General features: G+C 46.9%; 1 protein-coding gene across 1 annotated transcript in view; it reads left to right on the top strand.

The window, feature by feature from the left end:
* LOC146810891 (rho GTPase-activating protein 24-like) overlaps window positions 1-21,626 on the top strand; it is a 220,790-nt gene that overhangs the window by 1,414 nt on the left and 197,750 nt on the right. Inside the window, exon 2 of the mRNA XM_085614458.1 lies at window positions 13,962-14,081. Within this exon, the coding sequence (XP_085470584.1) occupies window positions 13,962-14,081 (120 nt within the window). The remainder of the gene's footprint in view (window positions 1-13,961; window positions 14,082-21,626) is intronic.

Raw genomic sequence — 21,626 nt, 5'->3', positions numbered from 1 at the left:
TATTGTAATAGTGGGTAAAATTCACAGGCAACAGTTATTCCATGCGCCACATGTGGAATGCCAATGGTGATGGTGTGTTGTAGGTCAACAAATCGGTGTTTTAGGAAACAAAAATTGTAGTCGACATTGAAACTCAGTGATACGTTCTTTGCATCACACATATGTTCACAGAATTTTTTTTGGGATTCATATTAAGATCGACTGCAGTAGCAAAACGAAGACAAGGCGTTGAGGGTGGCAGGGCATAGACTTTATATAACCAACAATGCTGCCATGCTTACCCAGTCTTGGCTCAGTACATTCCCTGCTGGGGATCTTTTGATAAAGGTAGTGTTATGTACACTGCTCAGTGGCAATAGCCCCCGCAGCCCCCGCAGAGCGGAGGTGCCCATAGTTCCAGGGGTCCCCTCCAGCACTGTGATCAGGTGGACCTGAGAGCTCCTGACTCGGTACAGAGCGTGGGGGACCCCTCCATGTACTTTGCAGGGGCCCCCCTCAAGTTTTGTCATGCCACTGACACCGCTTAGAAAAGGCTGAAGTTAAATGTGAGGGGAGAGAGGAATATAATGGGCGCCATATTTCATTTTGACCAGGGCGCCATTTGAGCAAATGACAACCCTGCATCCATATATAGAGCTCAGCAACTGACGTACACCTGAAACCAGCCAGGACTATTGGCTTTGTGAATGACTTTGTTGCACATAATTAATATTAAAAAGTTTTAATTATGAGGCTGTGAATAAAAACATTACTGAGGCCTGTGGGAGGTTTCTTCAGGGTGTCTCAATCACACACATTATATTCACTCAATGTTAGATATCTGCTTCCCTTTATTCCTCAACATTTCCTCCATCCATATGTTACACCTCATGTCTTTCTTCTTCAGCACCCTTAAATTTTCTCTCTTTCCTTAATCTACTTCCACGCATTTCCTAATTCACCACCCCAAACACGCAAAACACTCCCTCACCTGTAACCACTGCATTTTCTTTTACTTTTGCTTGTCAATATTTTGACAGTTGTGTTCCTTCTTCACACACATTTGTAAAAATTGCAACTAGAATACGTGATTATTGAGCAGTCCTATTGCATTGCAAATGCTTTTTTTTTGTAAAATTGCCCCATGCCATTCTTTCACTTTAATGGCAGCTGCGATCCTTTCTTTAGATGTGGCTCATCTTAAGGAAGGGGCATGGCCGCCATTAAAGCAAAAAAGTGGTATGGGGCGCTTTTACAAAAAAAGCATCTATTTGTCAAGTTGACAAACAAATCCTTTTTTTTTGCAAAAGTGCCCCATGCCGCGGTTTCACTTTAATAGCGGCTGCACACCTTTCTTTAGATGCGGCTCGTCTATAGAAAGGTGCGCGGCAGCCATTAACCAGAAAACACAGCATGGGGCGCTAGTAAACAAAAAAAAGTGAAGAAATAGAGAAAACAAAAGTGTGCAGCCGCGTTCGGCGCTGCAAATCTGTATCAGCGGGGAGGGCCGTGCTATGGAGAAAAAAAAAAGCGTAGCAGGAGAGCGTATCCTGCCTGCAACAGCATTGTATATGAACAACAATATCTCAACTGGTATTATTTTCAAGACTAGTAAGTAAGCATGTATAAAACATTGCAAGAAAAGAAGGTAGGGAGACTCATAATTTAGTTAAATGTGCCAAAGGCATCATATATTGAACAATTATAGTAGAGAACATGAACTTAAGGGGGTACGAACAAAAGGGGGAACAGTTATTAAAGCACTGTAAGCAATAAATACATACATAAGTAACCCGGCGAACTATGTGCACACAAGTGCTTGTGACACTCTAGGTGGACGGCGCAGGTGACACGTGAAACAACTGTGGGTGCCACAAGTTGCGCTGGGATGTCGACGACGTTTCGATCCATGCAGATTAAGATCATCGTCAGGACTAGGTTACCGGATAAAGGGTGCCGACCACGGTAGGATGATGTGAAAAAGTGGGGGAGGGCTGAAAGCCAGTGGGTCAGCGAGGCTTAAAACCACCGGGGATGCCGCCAACGGAGCATTATTGACATCATATTCACCCATTCCAACAGACTCATGTGATAAATGATGGCAAGCACCTCAACTCTCCACATAAGAGCAGTAAATGCTATATAAATGATGCAACGCAGTAAATGTGTATCTAAGCTGTTTGTGAACTCCAAAGTACAGTGCAATTCCTTCTGCGTGTAATAGTGCTTGTTCAAGATTTTCAACTTAAAAATATACAAAATATCTTTGTGGATGTAAAAGTTATAGTCCACACAGAAAACAGCGCTATGGAATGGAGCATTAGCATGCCCTCTGGAATGGAAAAATTATACTTTAGATATAAGAATTGCAAATGGTAGAAAGATCACAGCATGAAAGTGTGGGCGTGGGCATGTGCAACAGTTTTTAGGCCGAGCCTAGAGGCATGCTGTAAACCATCTGTGGGGTTTTAACACATCCACCATGCGACTACCACTTTTCATTGGTTGCGTGGTCTGCCTTTACAAATTCCATAATTTTCATTTGTGAATAGAGTACATTTGTCCCACCTTGTGGCTGTTTTATTCCCGCCCTGCGGACTGCCACTGCTACATGGATCCTTTCTACATGGGCCAAATGTTTTGTTTGTGTGGCCATATATAGTGCCTGCGCATTACTTTTTCTTTTGCCTTGGCTTGCTTGGTAACTTTCCTGTTCGTCTTCTGAGCTCTGCTGCTATATCCGAGCACTGTCTGTCTGTGCTGCCTTTGTTCTCGCCCCCTCCCCCCAGTTTGTGTTGCTTTCTTCCCGCACTCCTCCCACCGTACTTTGTGTTGACTTTGCTCACACCCCTCTCCCACAGTCGATTGTGATGCCTTTGTACCACCCCCCTCCTGGTGTAGTTCATGTTGCCTTTTTTCCCGCCCCCCTCCCGTCGTAGTTTTTGTTGCCTTTCTTCCCACCACCTGCCACCGTGGTTAGTGTTGACTTTGCTCCTGCCCACCTCCTGCCGTAGTTTGTGTTGACTTTACTGCCACCTCCCCCTCCCGCCATAGTTTGTGTTGCCTTTGCTCCTGCCCCCGTCCTGCTGTAGTTTGTGTTGCCTTTGTAACCACCCCCTCCTGCCCTAGTTTGTGTTGCCTTCGTTACTGCCCCTATTACGCCGCAGTTTGTGTTGCCTTTGTTCCTGCTGTGAGAAGTTGGCCTGATGTATGATGTCACTAGTTCTAGTGTACACCTTATATCAGTCCAAACAACCCTTATGGTGATTGGTTGCAAAGTCAACCTTATAGACCAGCTATCCTAGTGGTAGCATGGACAAGAGCAGTCTTAGGCTAAACTCTGTATGGCATGTGAAGCCAGCTGTTATACCATTTGTAACCCCTTGAATACCAAATGAAAGGACACCACAACAGATATATATATAAAATAAAGTGTATTTATTCTAGTCAAACCCTCAGCACTCTTTATGAGATTCGAGGTAAGTACAACACAGTCTTATTTAAGCATACATTAAGTCACACAGGTAAGTAATACAGTTAGGCCCTAGGGGCCACGCAAACCATATACTACGTAAGTGGTATAAGGACCAATGTCACGGAAATAGGATAGGGCTAGGCCTAGGGAATCGCTGGGGCTACACTATACTACCCAAGGTTAGGAAGTGGGAGGCCCACGGGATTCAGGTGCAGAGTGGAAACACTAACGCGTAATGCGTATAATCGATAGAAATAGTACAGTTTGGAAATAATAAGATTGAGGACACTACGGAAGTAGCTAGGAAGTTGAGACTTGAAACTTAGACACTAGGATAGTCAATACCCTAATGAGCACTGGAGTACCCAAGTTACCTAGCCCACGGGCTGCGGGTGCATAGGTGTGAACTTGCGTCGGGTTTCGTCGTCGACTCCTATGGATGCCTGATGGAAAGATGCTGACAGGCGGTCAGTGAAGAGTGTCCGGTGGATCCCAAGGCTGGGATCAAGAAGGAAGGATACCTGCAAGCAGAAGGGACAAAGTCTGGGTCACTAGCCAGTGACCACATGGAACCAGGAAGGAACCAGGCGATGTCGTGAAGATGCAGGTGAAGGGGTGAAGCTTGTCGCAGCAGCCACGGGTACAAGGAGACGTCGAGGACAACCAGGACCAGGAGGCGAGCTGTCCCACGAAGGCTCTTGCTGTCGGCGGCATCGAAGTTGAAGTAGGACTCACCAAGCCTTGGCAAGCGGAACCCACGCAGAATGGAGGACTTGCTTCTGGTGCAGACCAGGAAGGTCTGGGGTGCTTCTCTTTTACAGAGGAACAGGGGCCAGTCTGGAGGAGCCAAACCAGCGGTGGAAAGTTAAAAGGTGTGTCGTCACAAAGGTTACTAGCCAACGGGCAAGTAACCGGACAGACGTGGCAAGCAGGAAAATGCAGAAGGGCCCCACGCAGGACTCGTGGAGTGTGGGGGGCTGATCTTCGGTGCAGATGGTGCTTGGGGTTGGGGCTTCTCAATCCCCGGTGCACAACCTCGAGGGTGCCTCAGAAGCTGCGCTGGAAGATACTCACCACTTTTCCCAGGTAGCCGGTCCCACGTCTCTTGTCGCCTCCAAGGATCTCAGCTCGGCTGTGGATGTGGATCAGGGTCGGAGAAGTCTGGAAGTCAAGGCTCTGGTCAGGCTCTGCAGTTGGTCCCTCGTAGAACTTCAGCAAAGCAAAGGGTAAGTCTCTTGATGGTGCCTGTTTGCACAGGGTAGCCACTCCTTGGCCACAAGGGAGATTCTTCAGTCTTCTTCTTTCGTCGAATGTCGAAGGTCCAGAGTTTCTGTTCAAGTTGCAGGTTCAGGATAATCTAATTTAGCAGGGCCCAACTAGCTACTAATATACTGGTCTAGTGGGCTGGGCTACCTGCAAGGTCCCTCCTATGGGTGGGACCAGGAAGGGAAGTGGCTACACCCCCTTTCCTTTGTCCAGTTTCGCGCCAGAGCTGGGGCTGGAGTGCCCCAGCACCGGTTTGAACTGGACTATGCATGGAGCACCTTGTGTGCCCCAGGCATGTGTCATTCCTTTCAGCCCTCCCTGCCCCAATACACTAAAGTCTGTCTGGGGAGGTGCTAGCACCTCCCCAAGCAGGAAACCTATTGTCCAGGCCTCCCTGGCTGGGAGGGCTCCCAGCAGCAGGAGGTCAGACTCGTGTCTGTGGCAGCAGCATCCATTTTGTGATGCTGAGGCTTTGGTGAGAGTTAAACAGCAAAGTAGGATTTTAACATGTCTCTCCCTCTAGAAGGGAGGAATAATATCCTCACTACCAGAAATGGTATGGGGTTATTATTCCAAAGTGTTAGACACCTTACACAACATGTTTTGATAAAGCCAAACCATAGTTACCATAACCGTTTAAGATTATAAGGTACTTTAAGAGTATATGGTAGGCTATATCATAGAACAGCTATAAGGACATGGTTCCGAAAGCTGCAGACAGGCTCAGCTCATGCTAGAGCACCATCTCACATGTTACCAAGCACTCTGCCTCCAGGATTGTTAAGGCCTGCCATAGGAGTGGCTGATAGGTACACATGTGTCTATATTGAGGATAGATATAGGTATACTATATCTAAGCAAGGGGTGATTACATGACCTTGCCCCAGCTGAGTGATCAGCCAGTTGTGTCTGATTGGAAGACCAGACCAGGGGTGGCATAATACATGCTGCAGCCCCTGGGAGGCCTAGGGTACACCTATGCCCTGGGTACCTAGGGTACACTGTACAGGGTCCAATAAGGTGATCCTTACCAATTGGGTATGTACCTAGGGTACATGGAGTCCATTTTAAAGGGAGAGCAGACAGCCTGAGACCCTGAACGGCAGGATCGCAGGCCAACTAAGTCGAAAAACCAGCTAGACACCAGGCGAAAAGTTGGGGGTAAACATAGTCAGATATCCACCTTCCTACACAACCCCCCCCCCCAAACGAAGGGAGATAAGGCTGTCCTTAACCAGGTAAGCCTATATTGCCTAAGTGGCCATATAAGGAAGAACCAGCACTGGCACGGTTACCCCCTGTCTCATGGTCCACTAAGCAATCCCTCACCCTAAAGGTATCATAGGGTCTCCACCATAGGGAATCTCTACCTTTGGTGTGTCTTTGCAAAGTAAAAGGCTGGTGTTGAGATGGAGTACTGAAGTGAGTGTCCTCAAAGTGAGTCCTCAGCTTCCTCCAATCATCCTCCACCATGGATGCCTTTCTTTCTTTAACTGAGTTGCACTGTGCTCTCAGGGTCAGCCTCTGGCTACCTAAAGCTGGAGGCTGGGTCCCTTTTGTGGGCTTACTGGAGGGACAGGTCAGGTTTGGGGCCCCAAGGTCCCATGTTTGCCTGTGCCCAACAGAATTCCTCCGGGGGAGGTCCCTAACTACCTGTAAAGGAGATCCCTCAGGAATGTGTTTAACCATCACCTGGCTAGGGCTGCTAGCCAGGCAATCCTCATTCTTTTGATGGGGGCGTTCTTGTGGACAGGGGCCCTCTTGGGGTCCACTGGCCTCCCTGACCTCTGCAGCCCTGGGCTGTCTGAGGCAGGGTAGAGAGAGGCAGGCTACCTGCACCAGACTGGGTCCCACCTTGGAAGGGTCCACTGACATCAGAGGCTCTGCCAGGCTAGGCCTGGCTACCTCTGGGGCAGTTCTTTCACAAGGGGTGAGGTCAGATCCCTGAGGACGCTGACCTTTTCCTAATGTCTGGGGAGAGGGAGACTTTTCTTCCTCCCCACTACTCTCTGTCTGTGTAGAGTGATCCATAGTTTCAGGCTTCACTACACCTATGTCAGTCTGAGTATGGACTGAGACCATTACAGTCCTGCCAACCTTTTCAGGGAGGCACTCAGTTTGGGATTGAGCTGTGACTGTCACAGCTCTGCCAATCTCTACAGGGAAGTCTGTCTTTGCCTGGGCTGTGGCTACCACTGCCCTTCCAACCTTTTCAGGGAGGAAATCTACTTGGACAGGGGTTGTGGCTGGCACAACCCCACTACCCTTTTGTGAAAGGCCTACCATTTTAGAATGGGTGTCTTGTTCAACTCCAGCCCAAGCTGAGAGTTCTAAGTCATTCCCCAGTAAGCACTCTACAGGCAAGGTTGGGGACACTGCCACCCTCTTAGGGCCAGTGACACCTCCCCAGCTGAGACATACCTCTGCCATGGGATGACTGTTCTGTTTGCCATCAATGTTAGTTACCTGGTATGAGAAACCAGGCAAAAGCTGCTCAGAGGGAACTAGCCTATGGGCCACCATAGTGATGCTAGCTCCAGTGTCTCTGTAGGCCTCAGCTTTTCTACCATTGATGTAGGGCTCCTGTCTGTACCTACCCAAAGTGTTGGGACAGGCAGTGAAGTTGGCAAACCCCATGCCACCATCACAGACAAGAGTAGCTGCTGTAGGGGAATTGGCTAAGCCAGGGTCCCCCTTTGTTCCCCAAGAAAACCCAACCAAATTTTTGGGGGCACTCCCACCACCTGGGGGATTACTGCTGACAGTAATAGGTGGTGTGACAGGAGTAATTGGAGGAACAGTTTTGTTTTTAGCCTTTGGGCAACTGCTGTCAGTTTTCCAAGGCCCAGGAATTTTACATTCATGGCAGTAAGGCTTTTTAACTGTGGTAGAGGAGGGAGCTTGGGACCCACCACCCTGTGTGGAGTTTTGGGGCCCTGAGGAAGATTTCTCTTTTGTTGTATCCCCACCCTTCTCTTGAGGCTTGGTGGTATCTTTCTTTTGGTCACCACCCTGATTTTTAGGCCTAATCCTGGTCCTGACCCATTTATCTGCCCTCTTTCCCAATTCTTGGGGAGAGGTAAAATCTGAGTCTACCAGGTGTTGATGGAGAAGCTGGTTCTGACAATTACTAAGGATCTGCTCCCTCATAATCAAGTTGTACAATCCTTTATAGTCCTGCACCTTGCTGCCAGTTAACCAACCCTCCAAAGCCTTAGTGGCACAATCCACAAAATCAGACCAGTACCGTGTCTGTGTCTTCTGGGTGTCTCTGAACAACAACCTATATTGCTCAGTGGTTAAGCCAAACCCATCTATCAGAGCACTCTTCAGGACTTTCTAATTGTTAGCATCCTCATCACTGACTGTGAGGAGCTTGTCTCTACCTTTGTCAGAAAAGGAGAGCCACAAGATAGCTGCCCACTGACTCTGGGGTACCTGCTGTACTTTGCAGGCCCTCTCCAAAGCAGTCGTCCACTTGTGGATGTCATCCCCATTCTGATATGGGGGGGCTATCTTGCTTAGGTTTATATGGTCATAAGACCTATCCCTATCTCTAGGAATGTTGCTGCCACCAGTGGGTTCTGACCCACACAATTTTTGCTCTCTGGCCAGAGCAAGCTTCTCTTTGGCAAGGGCAATTTCTTCCCTTTCAATCCTCAGTTTAGCTTCCTTCATTCTGGCCTCATGCTCTCTCCTCTGGGGGGAAGTCATCCCCCTGTGGGATGAAGCATTGGAGCTTCTTGAGTGATAGGAGTGGAGAGAGTCCCCTGAGGGAGATCTACCCCTCCTATCTCTCTTTTTAAGATTACTTGGGGGCCTGTAAGGGAAGCTCCCATGCAAGCTCCCATGCAAGCTTAAGTTAGCCTGACTAAGTCTTCTGACTGGGGTCTTGCTACCTCCCTCTTCCTCTGAGGTCTCTTCTAACTCATCTGTATCAGTTAAGTCAGGGGTCTCTTCTGTGGAGGGGAGGCCCTTATCTACAGCTATGGCACCATACTTGGCAGCTCTTTCAGCATCATAGGCTTCCAGAAGCTCCACTAGCTGTCTAAGGGTAGGGTTGGAACCCTGTTTTAATCTCCTGGAGGTACACAGTTGTCTCATCTCCTGGAAAGTGAATGCATCATATCTAGAGGGAATCTGTCTAGGATTCTCCTCTCCAGAGGGAGTATCAGTGTGATCTCCATTCAGGGACATGATTCTAGTGAGGGTGTGGTGTGTGCACCTAACTACACTAGTTGTATCTACTAAACCTCTCTAGTAGTTGTAGTCAGGGTGTGCTAGGCCCTTCAACCTACAACAACTAAGTCCAGTAGGACTTAAGTATTTATAATCTATGTTATATGTACCTAAACAATATCTGTGTGATCTTTCAATTTAGTATCTCAAGATTACAATGGTATTACAACAGCAAGCTCAGATCCCACCGCTGCTCACCAATGTGAGAAGTTGGTCTGATGTATGATGTCACTAGTTCTAGTGTACACCTTATATCAGTCCAAACAACCCTTATGGTGATTGGTTGTAAAGTCAACCTTATAGACCAGCTATCCTAGTGGTAGCCTGGACAAGAGCAGTCTTAGGCTAAACTCTGTATGGCATGTGAAGCCAGCTGTTATACCATTTGTAACCCCTTGAATACCAAATGAAAGGACACCACAACAGATATATATATAAAATAAAGTGTATTTATTCTAGTCAAACCCTCAGCACTCTTTAGGAGATTCGAGGTAAGTACAACACAGTCTTATTTAAGCATACATTAAGTCACACAGGTAAGTAATACAGTTAGGCCCTAGGGGCCACGCAAACCATATACTAAGTAAGTGGTATAAGGACCACTGTCACGGAAATAGGATAGGCCTAGGCCTAGGGAATCGCTGGGGCTACACTATACTACCCAAGGTTAGGAAGTGGGAGGCCCACGGGATTCAGGTGCAGAGTGGAAACACTCACGCGTAATGCGTATAATCGATAGAAATAGTACAGTTTGGAAATAATAAGATTGAGGACACTTCTGAAGTAGCTAGGAAGTTGAGACTTGAAACTTAGACACTAGGATAGTCAATAACCTACTGAGCACCGGAGTACCAAAGTTACCTAGCCCACGGGCTGCGGGTGCTTAGGTGTGAACTTGCGTCGGGTTTCGTCGTCGACTCCTATGGATGCCTGAAGGAAAGATGCTGACAGGCGGTCAGTGAAGAGTGTTCGGTGGATCCCAAGGCTGGGATCAAGAAGGAAGGATACCTGCAAGCAGAAGGGACAAAGTCTGGGTCACTAGCCAGTGACCACGTGGAACCAGGAAGGAACCAGGCGATGTCGTGAAGATGCAGGTGAAGGGGTGAAGCTTGTCGCAGCAGCCACGGGTACAAGGAGACGTCGAGGAGAACCAGGACCAGGAGGCGAGCTGTCCCACGAAGACTCTTGCTGTCGGCGGCGTCGAAGTCGACGTAGGACTCACCAAGCCTTGGCAAGCGGAACCTACGCAGAATGGAGGACTTGCTTCTGGTGCCGACCAGGAAGGTCTGGGGTGCTTCTCTTTTACAGAGGAGCAGGGGCCAGTCTGGAGGAGCCAAACCTGCGGTGGAAAGTTAAAAGGTGTGTCGTCACAAAGGTTACTAGCCAACGGGCAAGTAACCGGACAGACGTGGCAAGCAGGAAAATGCAGAAGGGCCCCACGCAGGACTCGTGGAGTGTGGGGGGCTGATCTTCGGTTCAGATGGGGCTTGGGGTTGGGGCTTCTCAATCCCCGCGGCACAACCTCGAGGGTGCCTCAGAAGCTGCGCAGGAAGATACTCGCCACTTTTCCCAGGTAGCCGGTCCCACGTCTCTCGTCGCCTCCACGGATCTCAGCTCGGCTGTGGATGTGGATCAGGGTCGGAGAAGTCTGGAAGTCAAGGCTCTGGTCAGGCTCTGCAGTCGGTCCCTCGTAGAACTTCAGCAAAGCAAAGGGTAAGTCTCTTGATGGTGCCTGTTTGCACAGGGTAGCCACTCCTTGGCCACAAGGGAGATTCTTCAGTCTTCTTCTTTCGTCGAATGTCGAAGGTCCAGAGTTTCTGTTCAAGTTGCAGGTTCAGGATAATCTAATTTAGCAGGGCCCAACTAGCTACTAATATACTGGTCTAGTGGGCTGGGCTACCTGCAAGGTCCCTCCTATGGGTGGGACCAGGAAGGGGAGTGGCTACACCCCCTTTCCTTTGTCCAGTTTCGCGCCAGAGCTGGGGCTGGAGTGCCCCAGCACCGGTTTGAACTGGACTATGCATGGAGCACCTTGTGTGCCCCAGGCATGTCTCATTCCTTTCAGCCCTCCCTGCCCCAATACACTAAAGTCTGTCTGGGGAGGTGCTAGCACCTCCCCAAGCAGGAAACCTATTGTCCAGGCCTCCCTGGCTGGGAGGGCTCGCAGCAGCAGGAGGTCAGACTCGTGTCTGTGGCAGCAGCATCCATTTTGTGATGCTGAGGCTTTGGTGAGAGTTAAACAACAAAGTAGGATTTTAACATGTCTCTCCCTCTAGAAGGGAGGAATAATATCCTCACTACCATAAATGGTATGGGGTTATTATTCCAAAGTGTTAGACACCTTACACAACATGTTTTGATAAAGCCAAACCATAGTTACCATAACCGTTTAAGATTATAAGGTACTTTAAGAGTACATGGTAGGCTATATCATGGAACAGCTATAAGGACATGGTTCCGAAAGCTGCAGACAGGCTCAGCTCATGCTAGAGCACCATCTCACATGTTACCAAGCACTCTGCCTCCAGGATTGTTAAGGCCTGCCATAGGAGTGGCTGATAGGTACACATGTGTCTATATTAAGGGTAGATATAGGTATACTATATCTAAGCAAGGGGTGATTACACGACATTGCCCCAGCTGAGTGATCAGCCAGTTGTGTCTGATTGGAAGGCCAGACCAGGGGTGGCATAATACATGCTGCAGCCCCTGGGAGGCCTAGGGTACACCTATGCCCTGGGTACCTAGGGTATACTGTACAGGGTCCAATAAGGCGATCCTTACCAATTGGGTATGTACCTAGGGTACATGAAGTCCATTTTAAAGGGAGAGCAGACAGCCTGAGACCATGAATGGCAGGATCTCAGGCCAACTAAGTCGAAAAACCAGCTAGACACCAGGCAAAAAGTTGGGGGTAACCATAGTCAGATATCCACCTTCCTACACCCGCCCTCCTCCCGTCCGTATTTTGTGTTGCCTTTGTTAGCGCCCCCTCCGGCCGTAGCTTGTGTTGCCTTTCTTCCTGCCCCCCCTCCCATTGTCTGTGTTCACTTTGTTCCCGCACCCTCCACCTTAGTTTGTGTTGCCTTTCTTCCCTTCCCACCCTGAGCAACGAGAACCTCTAAAAAGATATTGCAACCACTGCAAAACACCTTAAATCTAGGACACTAACCTACTGATCTGTCACATCCTATATTGTTATGTGCACTCCAGTGCACCTGCTTGCAGTACCAGAGACAGGCCACACTGCTGTCTCGGGTGTAACATTTCCAGACCATATTTGGCTACATGCACCTTACCAGAACTAGACTTATCATTAAATTCAAACCCCTATGTGAAACCTTTCATGCGTATTCCACATTACACCGCTCCAAACAGGCTTCACTCTCTGGCAGTGTTTGACCGTTCTTGACTGGGCACTTTTTTTTGCACTTTTAAATAGTGTGAAGCTGAACCAAAGGTATTGGAGAGCTTTACATGAGCACCAGTTATACTAGACAAGTATGCATTCATTTTTTTATTTTAGGCACAGGGAGATTAAGTGATTTTCCCAGAGTCACAGGATGCTGAGCGTTGACGCAGAGACTCAAGCCTGGTTCTCTAGTTCTAAAGTCGGTAGCTATGACCGCTAGGTATATCCTCACTTACCAACTGGAAAATGCTTAAGGTCGGGTGTAGTGGTCTATAGCAGTACCTTGTTAAATTGCTTGTTTCAGTGCTGATGCACTGAAATTGGTGTCACGCTGATAGGCAGGAGCTGAACCCATTTGTTTACAGATTCATGGGGCTCAGTGCAGTTCATGGTCTGAACTGAGTGTCACCGCCGCAGCCGCCAGTCAAGGACAGCCAAAGGCAGGTCCGAACCTTTAAAGACAGTGACGCAGCGCTCACCTACACATCTGTTCATCTATCACCCCCAACACACATGGCAGTAGGGCAGGTAAAATGTTGCATACTTCCCAAGCCATATGGCACTTGCGATGCATTGCCTGGGCGGGGGGCGGGGGCAAGGCTGCTGAAGTGTTGGGGCAGGAGATAGGCAGAACTTTCAAAACACTGTGGGGTTGCATGTGGACCGGATGAGGTACCACTCTCATTTTGGTAGTCGCGGCAAGGAAAAACAAAAGCTGCCATCTGCCGCCTCAGAGCCAATCAGACGCACTGCTTGCACAGATGGCAGAGGTCACAACAGTTAAAGTATGGACCCCGGGATCAATATCAGAGCGCGGTATTTGTTTGTGCCACAGGCAGTGAAAGACCACCTGGTACGCAGCTCCTTATAGGTACAGAGTTGTCTATGAGCTGTATTTTGAGAGTCAGCACAGCGCACTTACGGACAGCATGCTTGCTGATTAAATGGAAGTCCAGTTAAGCACGCCTTGTGGGGTGGACCTGGGGTGCTATAATGCGTGTCTAACACATTTTAGTGCTGTGCTGTGGACACCACACTAAAATGCGTTAGTCTAACACCCGATGTGTGGTACTTGGCAGGACTGTGTACTAAAGCTTCATTTACAATTCCAGCATTCATCAGATGAGCTAGACATTTTGTTCCGTGTCTACATGATACAATGATAATATAAAGCTGAGGTACTCAAAAAGTGCGTCCCCCCTGAACTTCACATGCAGCCCAGCTTGGTTATGTATAAGGTAAGAAACATACTTCTAACACTTTTTTACTATAACTTTTCACCATCTGCAGCACTTTCAGCCCCTCCCCCCCATGGGCTTCGCAAATCTGCACTTCTGCTGCACCCCCCGCCCCCGGCTTCTTAACACTGGCGTCTTTGAAAGGGGTGCACTGGTGCCGGACCCTCAGTTGTGTGCAGAAGCAAGGCCCTGGGCAGCTGCCCACACTGTCCATGTCTAGCGCCGGCCCTGTTGCAGACTTTGTATTTTAAACACTTTTAGAACCCTGCTCGCACGTTCAATTCAGCAATTTTCTTTTATTGTATTTTTGTGGAGCTGTCTAGAATTAAAGTGACTTCTGTTTATCACACAGGTGGCGATGGCACGCAGGTTTCCCTGAGCCACGACGCTTACCTGTTCATGGCTGGCAGACACAGTGAAGTGGAGAAGTGGATGAAAGCCTTCAGTCACATGACATGGGTGCCATTCACAGGTCAGGCATTGGACCGAAGCATGTGGAGCCACGTTCTTCATATACGTTTATGTAGCGCTGAGAATTACTGTACTACTTCTACCTTTTAGGTTATATTCATGTGTTTTTTAAATATGATGGTATTCGGTAAATAATATGTGCAGTCGACTCAATAAAGGAAAAGCTGCCGCCACATCACAGTAGAGAGCAGAGTGGAGATACAAAGGTATCACCCGGTGGATCAGGTACACCGCTGCACATGAGGATAATGGCTGTTGTATCTGAACACATAGGGGCATATTTACAATAGAAGTGGCGGAGCGTGGCGTTAGCCTTCTTGGCTTAACGCCACACTCTGACGGCTAACGCCTCACTCCGCCACTTCTGAAACGCAGGGCTGCACCATATTTACAAGAATATGGTGCAGCCCCGCGTTTCCTCCTTTGCTGACACTGAATTTAGCTGCCAAGCGCCAATGCAGGCACCCTTGCACGATAGAGCAATGGTGTCTGCGTTGATGGGGAAGATTGTTCATGTGCAGGAAGGTGTCCATAGCTGCACATAAACAATCTTTAAAATGGTGTTTTGTGACTTCTATGTGTGCTGCTTAATGCAGCACAAATAGAAGTTGCAAAACGTTTTTTTTTTTTCAATTATTGTTTATGTGCAGGAAGGGACACCTTCCTGCACATAAACAATCAATGGCATTTTACTGTTTCCATGTGTGCTGCACAACGCAGCACACATAGAAACAGCCAGGGTACCACCAGGTTTTCTCTGATCTTAATTTTGGTGCAGCTTCCTATTCAAGCCACCCTTGTAAATAGGGGGCATCGCCAAAATCAATGGGTGTTGCGGTGGAACGCTTTCATGGTAATTATAGCGTGAAAGGGTGCCTTATTTACAAGGCAGTGTTAAACCACGTTAAGTGGCTTAATGCTGCCTTGTAAATAAGGTGAAGCTCGTATCGCCATCACAACGTAAACAAAAAGTGACTTTCTGGTGGTGGTAGGGGCTTGTAAAGATGCCCCATAATATCATTAAATGGTGATGAGTATATGCATGACTAACTTGTGTAAGTATTATGGACAGGTAGGCCGTGTCAGACTGTGGATGTAAGTGTAGGCTGCTGAAACACTGTTGTGCTCTAAGTCTGAGCCATAAATAGAGACTTAGAACAGCCACGTCATTAGTCCTAACTGAAGCGCCTCTAAGATGTATGTCCAACATATACCACATAATTTGTGCAACTACAACTGAACATCGATATAATCTTGGTCTAGATCGATCGCTACAAACTATAAGGAACACAGGCACATTGTTGTGAGGCCTTTTCTTAGGCTCGGCTTCGTGGTTGCTGCATTCATATGCCAACTCCTTTAATAGATATAATACAGATAAATGGATTCTGGAATGCTCGGCTTTGTGATTGGCTGGATGAGAAATGAATGCATTGTTTTAGGTATGGAGTTTAGCCTAAACAGATTCTAATTAATTGAGATTAGGGTAGAAATGGAAATTGGATAAGAAAGCTTTGCAGTAGGCAAGATGCCACACAACCCATGGGCGTTTGAGTTTAGGGATAGTACAGGGACTGACCTTACAAGAAATCTCTCAATGTTCAGTTGCTCTTATTTGCCCACTAGGCAGCTTTATTGCTTTATCTAGTCTCTGCTGAAATGTTAACATAAAATAGCAAAGGCAAGAAGATACAAATACAAATACAATAGTTGTAAAGAAAGATAAAAACTACATGCAAATGTCAAGCAAATGAACACAGTGCAGTCTGGGAGTTATTGGTTGATTGCTTCATTTGAGCTATTTTAAGTAACATACTTTTTAACAATGTAACGCACAACGAAAGCCCAGGACAAAACACAGGATGGGTAGTATAGATAGAGTGACCTGGTAACCTAACACGTGACAAATGTCAGTTTGACAGAAACAGAGGTACTGAATGGCAGTACTATATACGTAAGAGCTTACCAAAGAGGTGCCTGCTTACCTCGACATAAGAACAGTAACTTAACAAATGGGCTCTTCTTCTGCCAGATTCTTCTTCTTCTTCAAAGCCTGTCAGCATCCAAAGCTATACATTAAAATTGGTCCACCATACTAGGCTAACCTTCTCACCTTTTCAGGCAGTCCGAGCCTATTGAGAAGTAAGACTTCATGGACCTTGAAATTCCTAAATTCATGCTGTCCACCAACAGCAAACAATACTGTCGGGGGTCACCGGCATCAGCATGGAACTCTTTCCCAGGAAACTTGCAGATATACTGATGTCTTTCAGAAAATAACTTAAGGCACATCTTTTGAGGCAGGTCCCGAACCAGTACATACCCAGCACAGATCCTGGTATTCTGTGGTTGTGTCACAGACTTCTATTTAGTGTTGTGAATGTTTTACATTGTTACCATTCCCTATATTGATGTAACCCGTTGTGCACTCTCTTGTTTTGTAAAATATTAATCACAATTTCTATATGACTAGAAGTCTTAATGTTGAACATTTTCATATATGATCATCGGTACATATATAGGCAACACTGCTACAAACGCGAGATACTGTTGGTACAGTTAATGCATGCTAAGAGCCAAGCGCAACTAAGATTGCCAGATCGTTATAGATACACTAACTACGAATTGTCATATCCTAGGTTTTCATTTAACAAATCAGTGCATTCTGGGAGTTGTAGTCTGTTTGCTCCATGAGACCTTCCACACTCCGAGAGAGACGATGGTACTGAATGCCAGTACTGAATATGCATGATTATCCCAAAAAGGTGAAAGATTAAATGGACATGTAGATTATTCTGTGTTGTTACATGTATGTGTTCACTGTCAGAAGGCATGGCTTGAATAAACCTTCGTAATTGAAGACTCATCTCACCATGTAGAAATGGAAGTCTGTAGGATAGACCAAGGATTAAACGGCATTAACATGCCACCCTTTCATCCACCTCAAATATTACTTTCTCTACAGAAGTGCTAAATATGGCCCCAGAATCTGCTCTTCAGCACTAAATGACCCATCCGTCTTTTCATCTCTGTCTGTCCATCCGGCCGGTCTGTCTATACATGTTCATCTTGTTCTGTCTGAATCTGTTTGCTGCGTTTGATTCTATGTCAGCGTATGTGTGTTGTCTGTGTGTGGGCACTTCTGCGTGTTGGTATGTGTACTTGAGTACCTGTATATCTGTTAGTCTGCATGTTGTAGCAATGTTTCTGTTGATCTGGGTGCAGAGGTGCATGCAATCCAAAGCTGGGTTAGTGTCAGTAGACATGTTCTTTGTGTGTGCACATGTCAGTAGATATTTTGCTCTCTCTCTATATGTGCATCTAAGTGTGCTCTATCTTAGTGGGCGCATGAATATTATGTGTGTCTATGTAAATGCACCATAGAAAATCCAGCCCCATTGTCTTTGTCAGTGCGTGTTCATATATAAATTTGCATTATAAAATAAATAAATATGTTTTATTATTTCCACATTGTAGTTCTCTGTTAAGGTAACATCTCAGTCCTGATTACAGAGTGGCATTGAGTTTAATGTAACTTATATTCTGCTCAGTAAACCTACAGCCATATTACATGTCTTGATGCTGAGCATTTTATTATTTGTTCATCAATACTTCCAGTTCTAACTACCATTCCTAATCATCTAGAAACAAGGGGCGGGGTCTTGGGGAAACCATGCTTCCTAAAGCCAACAGTTCCATGACTCCATGGACTTTATGCCCAAGAACACCACAATCCTGGTCACATTTTGTGGTACCCTTCTTGCAGGTGAAACAATGGAGTTACAGGCGTTAGAGTTAGTCCGGGATTGTTAGGTTGCAGGGAGGAACATGGCGGCCGTAAGCTAGCTGTCGCGGCTGATGCTCCCTCGGGACGTGTGCTGATTCTCTCTAGGGGACCCCTGGATGAATTAACCTTAGGTCTAATCCCTTTATGCCCCTCACCTCATCCTTACCTTTGATTTAATCTCTTCCTGCCTCTGCCTTGAGATTAACTTGTTTTCGGTGCGGTGAATGGTTCCTGACTCCAGCGGCGGATCGCCGGCACTCCGAGCCTCACGGTGGGTGGGAGCAGCTCGCGAGTGCCGGTGTAGCAGCGTTGCCTGCTTTTGGATCTGGGACACAGGCGGAAGAGTCAGCACCTGTGAATACGCGAGCCTGAAGTCCGCCGAGAGTGCGAGGCAGAGTTCTGCATTTGGAGAAGGCCTGAAGACCGCCGTGTGGAGAGGGCAGAGCGCGGTAGGGTGCTTGTGCAAGGTAGGGCGCCTGGACCCTGACGTGCCCAATAATCCTGAAGTTGAGGTATTTCTTTTGGAAGAAGGTAAGAGCCTCTATAGCCTTTCTCGAGACTCGCTGGATCTCCTTGATTGTCGTGTGATCCTATGCCGGCAGGGAAAGCAGGGAAAGCCGTCTGAGATTGGTAGAGTGCAAGGAGGGTGTCTCTATTGTATGGAGGTATGTTCTGCCCAAGTTCAGCAAGTCGGTGCTTCATTACCCAATGTGTGTAGGTATACCCTGCGTTCTAGGGCTATCAAGTCTTCTGCTATAATTGAGACCACGGTGTTAACCCGGCCCCCCCCCCCCCTGTTGCTGATGTTCGAGTGTTTGCCAGGCACAGTAAGGGTGTTACTGCCACGGAGACTATAACTGGAGCTAAGGGAAGAGGGAGAGGCAGGGGGAAGACAGTTCCATCTTCCAAAGTGAAAATCACTCCATCATCAAAAACGTTTTATAAGGTTCTGTCTACTCCCACGAATCGGTGCCCCGATAAGGGGAGCTCTTCGGTGTCCAACAGCTTGCGATCAGACTCCCCATTGAGCTCCGCTTCTTCCAAGCTCCCTGGTCTGCCAGACTCATCTCTGACTATCATGCAGTCCCCTGTTCTTCCCGGTCTTATGAGTGATTTAGGGGAGGTGGTGGCTGAGATGTCTGGGGATCCTCTCTCTGCCATCCACCCCATGGTAGGCATCTCCAATAGGTTTTTGGTATTGGAGGTTCAGGACACCCAACCGAGTTCTCACCCTGATCCAGTAACCTCAGCAATCTCTTCAGGGCCCGGTCCCGGGTCACTGGCGGAAATCCTACTGGTACTAAAAGAGGATATGGGGAAAAGATTTACGATTTCGAAGTCAAACCAGGCAGCGATTCAAGCATCTTGTGAGGAGCTAGCTCACAAGTTGGAGGAGGTTTCCCTAAGAACGGACACATTTGAGTTGGAAATACCAAAAATTAAGGAGGCCCTCCATATCTCCACAACGGAAATTACCAAATTAGCAAACCAAAACAGGGAACTGAAAGATGATTTAGAGCGTTTGGAGAACCATTCAAGAAAGAACAACCTTAGACCTATCAACGTTCCCGAAGCTCTTGAAGGAGAAGACATTAAAGGTTTTGTGGTATCCCTGCTAAAAGAAACAGTTTTAAAGGATTCCCCTGAGTTAGACTTGGTTCATGAAATACAACGAGTCCATCATGACCCATTTAAAAGAAACCCGGCTAAACAGAAGCCTAGGAAAATCTTAATAATCTTTCATACGTACACTGTTAAAGAAAAGATTTTATCCGAGGCTCCGAAGGAAGGACTGATAAATTCTAGATCCTTTTCTAACGCTTTTTAATTTTCTATTAGATCGGATATTTCTCATATTACAGCAACAAAACAGTGGGAGCTGGGTAAAAGAATGGAGATTTTGAACAAGCTGGGGGCCAAGGCTCAATTGAGGTTTCCTGCATCTTTGCGTATCATGTGGAGTAACCACATGTACATGTTCCGTTCAGTAGAGTAGGCGTATGGTCTTATTGATAAAATAAGGAATGAGAGTGGGGTTTAGGGGGGCATTGGTGGATGTGAGATGGGGTCCCCTGGAGTGATTTGGGCTATGAGTTGTACCGTTTTTTTTCTTCATTTTTCTAAATAGCCCGAGGCACAGAGGCTAAACAGGCTTAAACCTAATAGTAGGGAGGGTTCCCTGGGGGGGTGGGGTCACGGGGGGACATGGGGGGGTTGGTGGTGGGGTGCACGGGGGGGTTGCAGTGGGAAAAATAAATAAAAAATATCCTCAATCTCTATTTAATATTAGACCGCCTGTTCAGGACCCTATGCCCGGGAGGTATGATCTGACCCAATGAGTAGTGAGGTAAAGTTCATTTCATGGAACATCAATGGGTTGAGATGCCCCCGTAGACAAAGATTGGTCATGAAATAATTAGAGCAATCCCCAGCCCAAGTCTGCCTTATCCAGGAGACGCATTTAAGTCCTTTGGAGTGCCGTGTTTCCTTTTGCTAAATATCCCTTGGTAAAATATTTCTGCTCTTCTGAGCAGACTGTCCATATTAAAGGGGTGGCTATTCTGATAAAACAGGAGGCAGGATGTACTATTAAATCCATCCAAACTGACCAGACAGGAAGATGGATCATGGCGCTGTTGGATTTTGGAGGGTCTGAGTTAATACCTGCCTCCTTCTATGGCCCTAATGTCGATGATCCGACACACATTTTCAAATTACAGTCCAAATTGATGGAAGTAGTATCGCCCATAATCATCGGCGGTGATTTTAACATCCTCTTTGACCCTCTAAGAGATAGATCAAATCAGAGCCGTTATGTAGGAGCACCACAAATTCATCGAGCCTTGGGAAACATGATACATGATTTGGGGCTTGTTGATGTATGGAGAGCAAGGATGGGTGATAAACAGGGCTACACTTTTTATAGCAAGAATCATGGCCACTCGTCTAGAATCGATTATGTTTTATTGGATAGGCCTAGTCTAGAAAATCTGACCTCTATATCTATTCTACCTAGTCACACATGAGATCATTCTCCTATTATGTTTGCATATGTAGGAAAAAGATATAATCTTAGGCACAGATGGACGTTAAAAAGGTCAAGGTTGCTGGATGAAGAAATAGTGAGGGCTCTTAAAACCGCCACCCTTGATTATTTCTCTGTTAATATTGGTTCAACCTCTATGGACTTTGTATGGGATGCTTTTAAAGCCAATATAAGGGGTCTGTTACATAGTTTAATTTGCTCAAAGAATAGGGTGGAGGCACAGGAGCTGCGAAATTTGGAAGGGAAAATTCTTAATTTAGAGGAAGAAAGGACTCGGCTTAATCAAGGGAGTCCAGAAAGGTTGCTACAAGTCCTGAGTGACTTAGAATGCGCCCACATATAAAATGTTTGAAAACTTCAATAAAATTGCATTAAAAAAGTGCAAAAAAATATAGAATGCGCCCGCCAGGACTATAGGGGAAGGCTTGACCAGAAGGTGAAGGCTCAGTGGATGACTCAGAACATGCAGAACTTCGAGTATGGAGAAAAGGCGGGATGGAAAGCTAGAGTAGAACGAGCTAAGAACAACATTAATGAATTAATAATTAATGATAATGGGGAGATATCGAGTAGCGTGGAGATCATGCAAGCCGACCTTCTCTCACTATTTTCAGAGCTGTATAGGGAGGAGATAGTGCCTAACGCTGAAACTGTCCAAAATTGGTTGAGGGATAAAGTTCTACCAGAATTAACAGTAGAGAGTCGAGAAAGTT

Source organism: Triturus cristatus, chromosome 7, assembly GCF_964204655.1.
Source record: "Triturus cristatus chromosome 7, aTriCri1.1, whole genome shotgun sequence".
Classification (NCBI taxonomy): domain Eukaryota; kingdom Metazoa; phylum Chordata; class Amphibia; order Caudata; family Salamandridae; genus Triturus; species Triturus cristatus.
The sequence above is the reverse complement of the archived record's forward strand: the minus strand, read 5'-3'. Positions and strand labels throughout refer to the sequence as shown.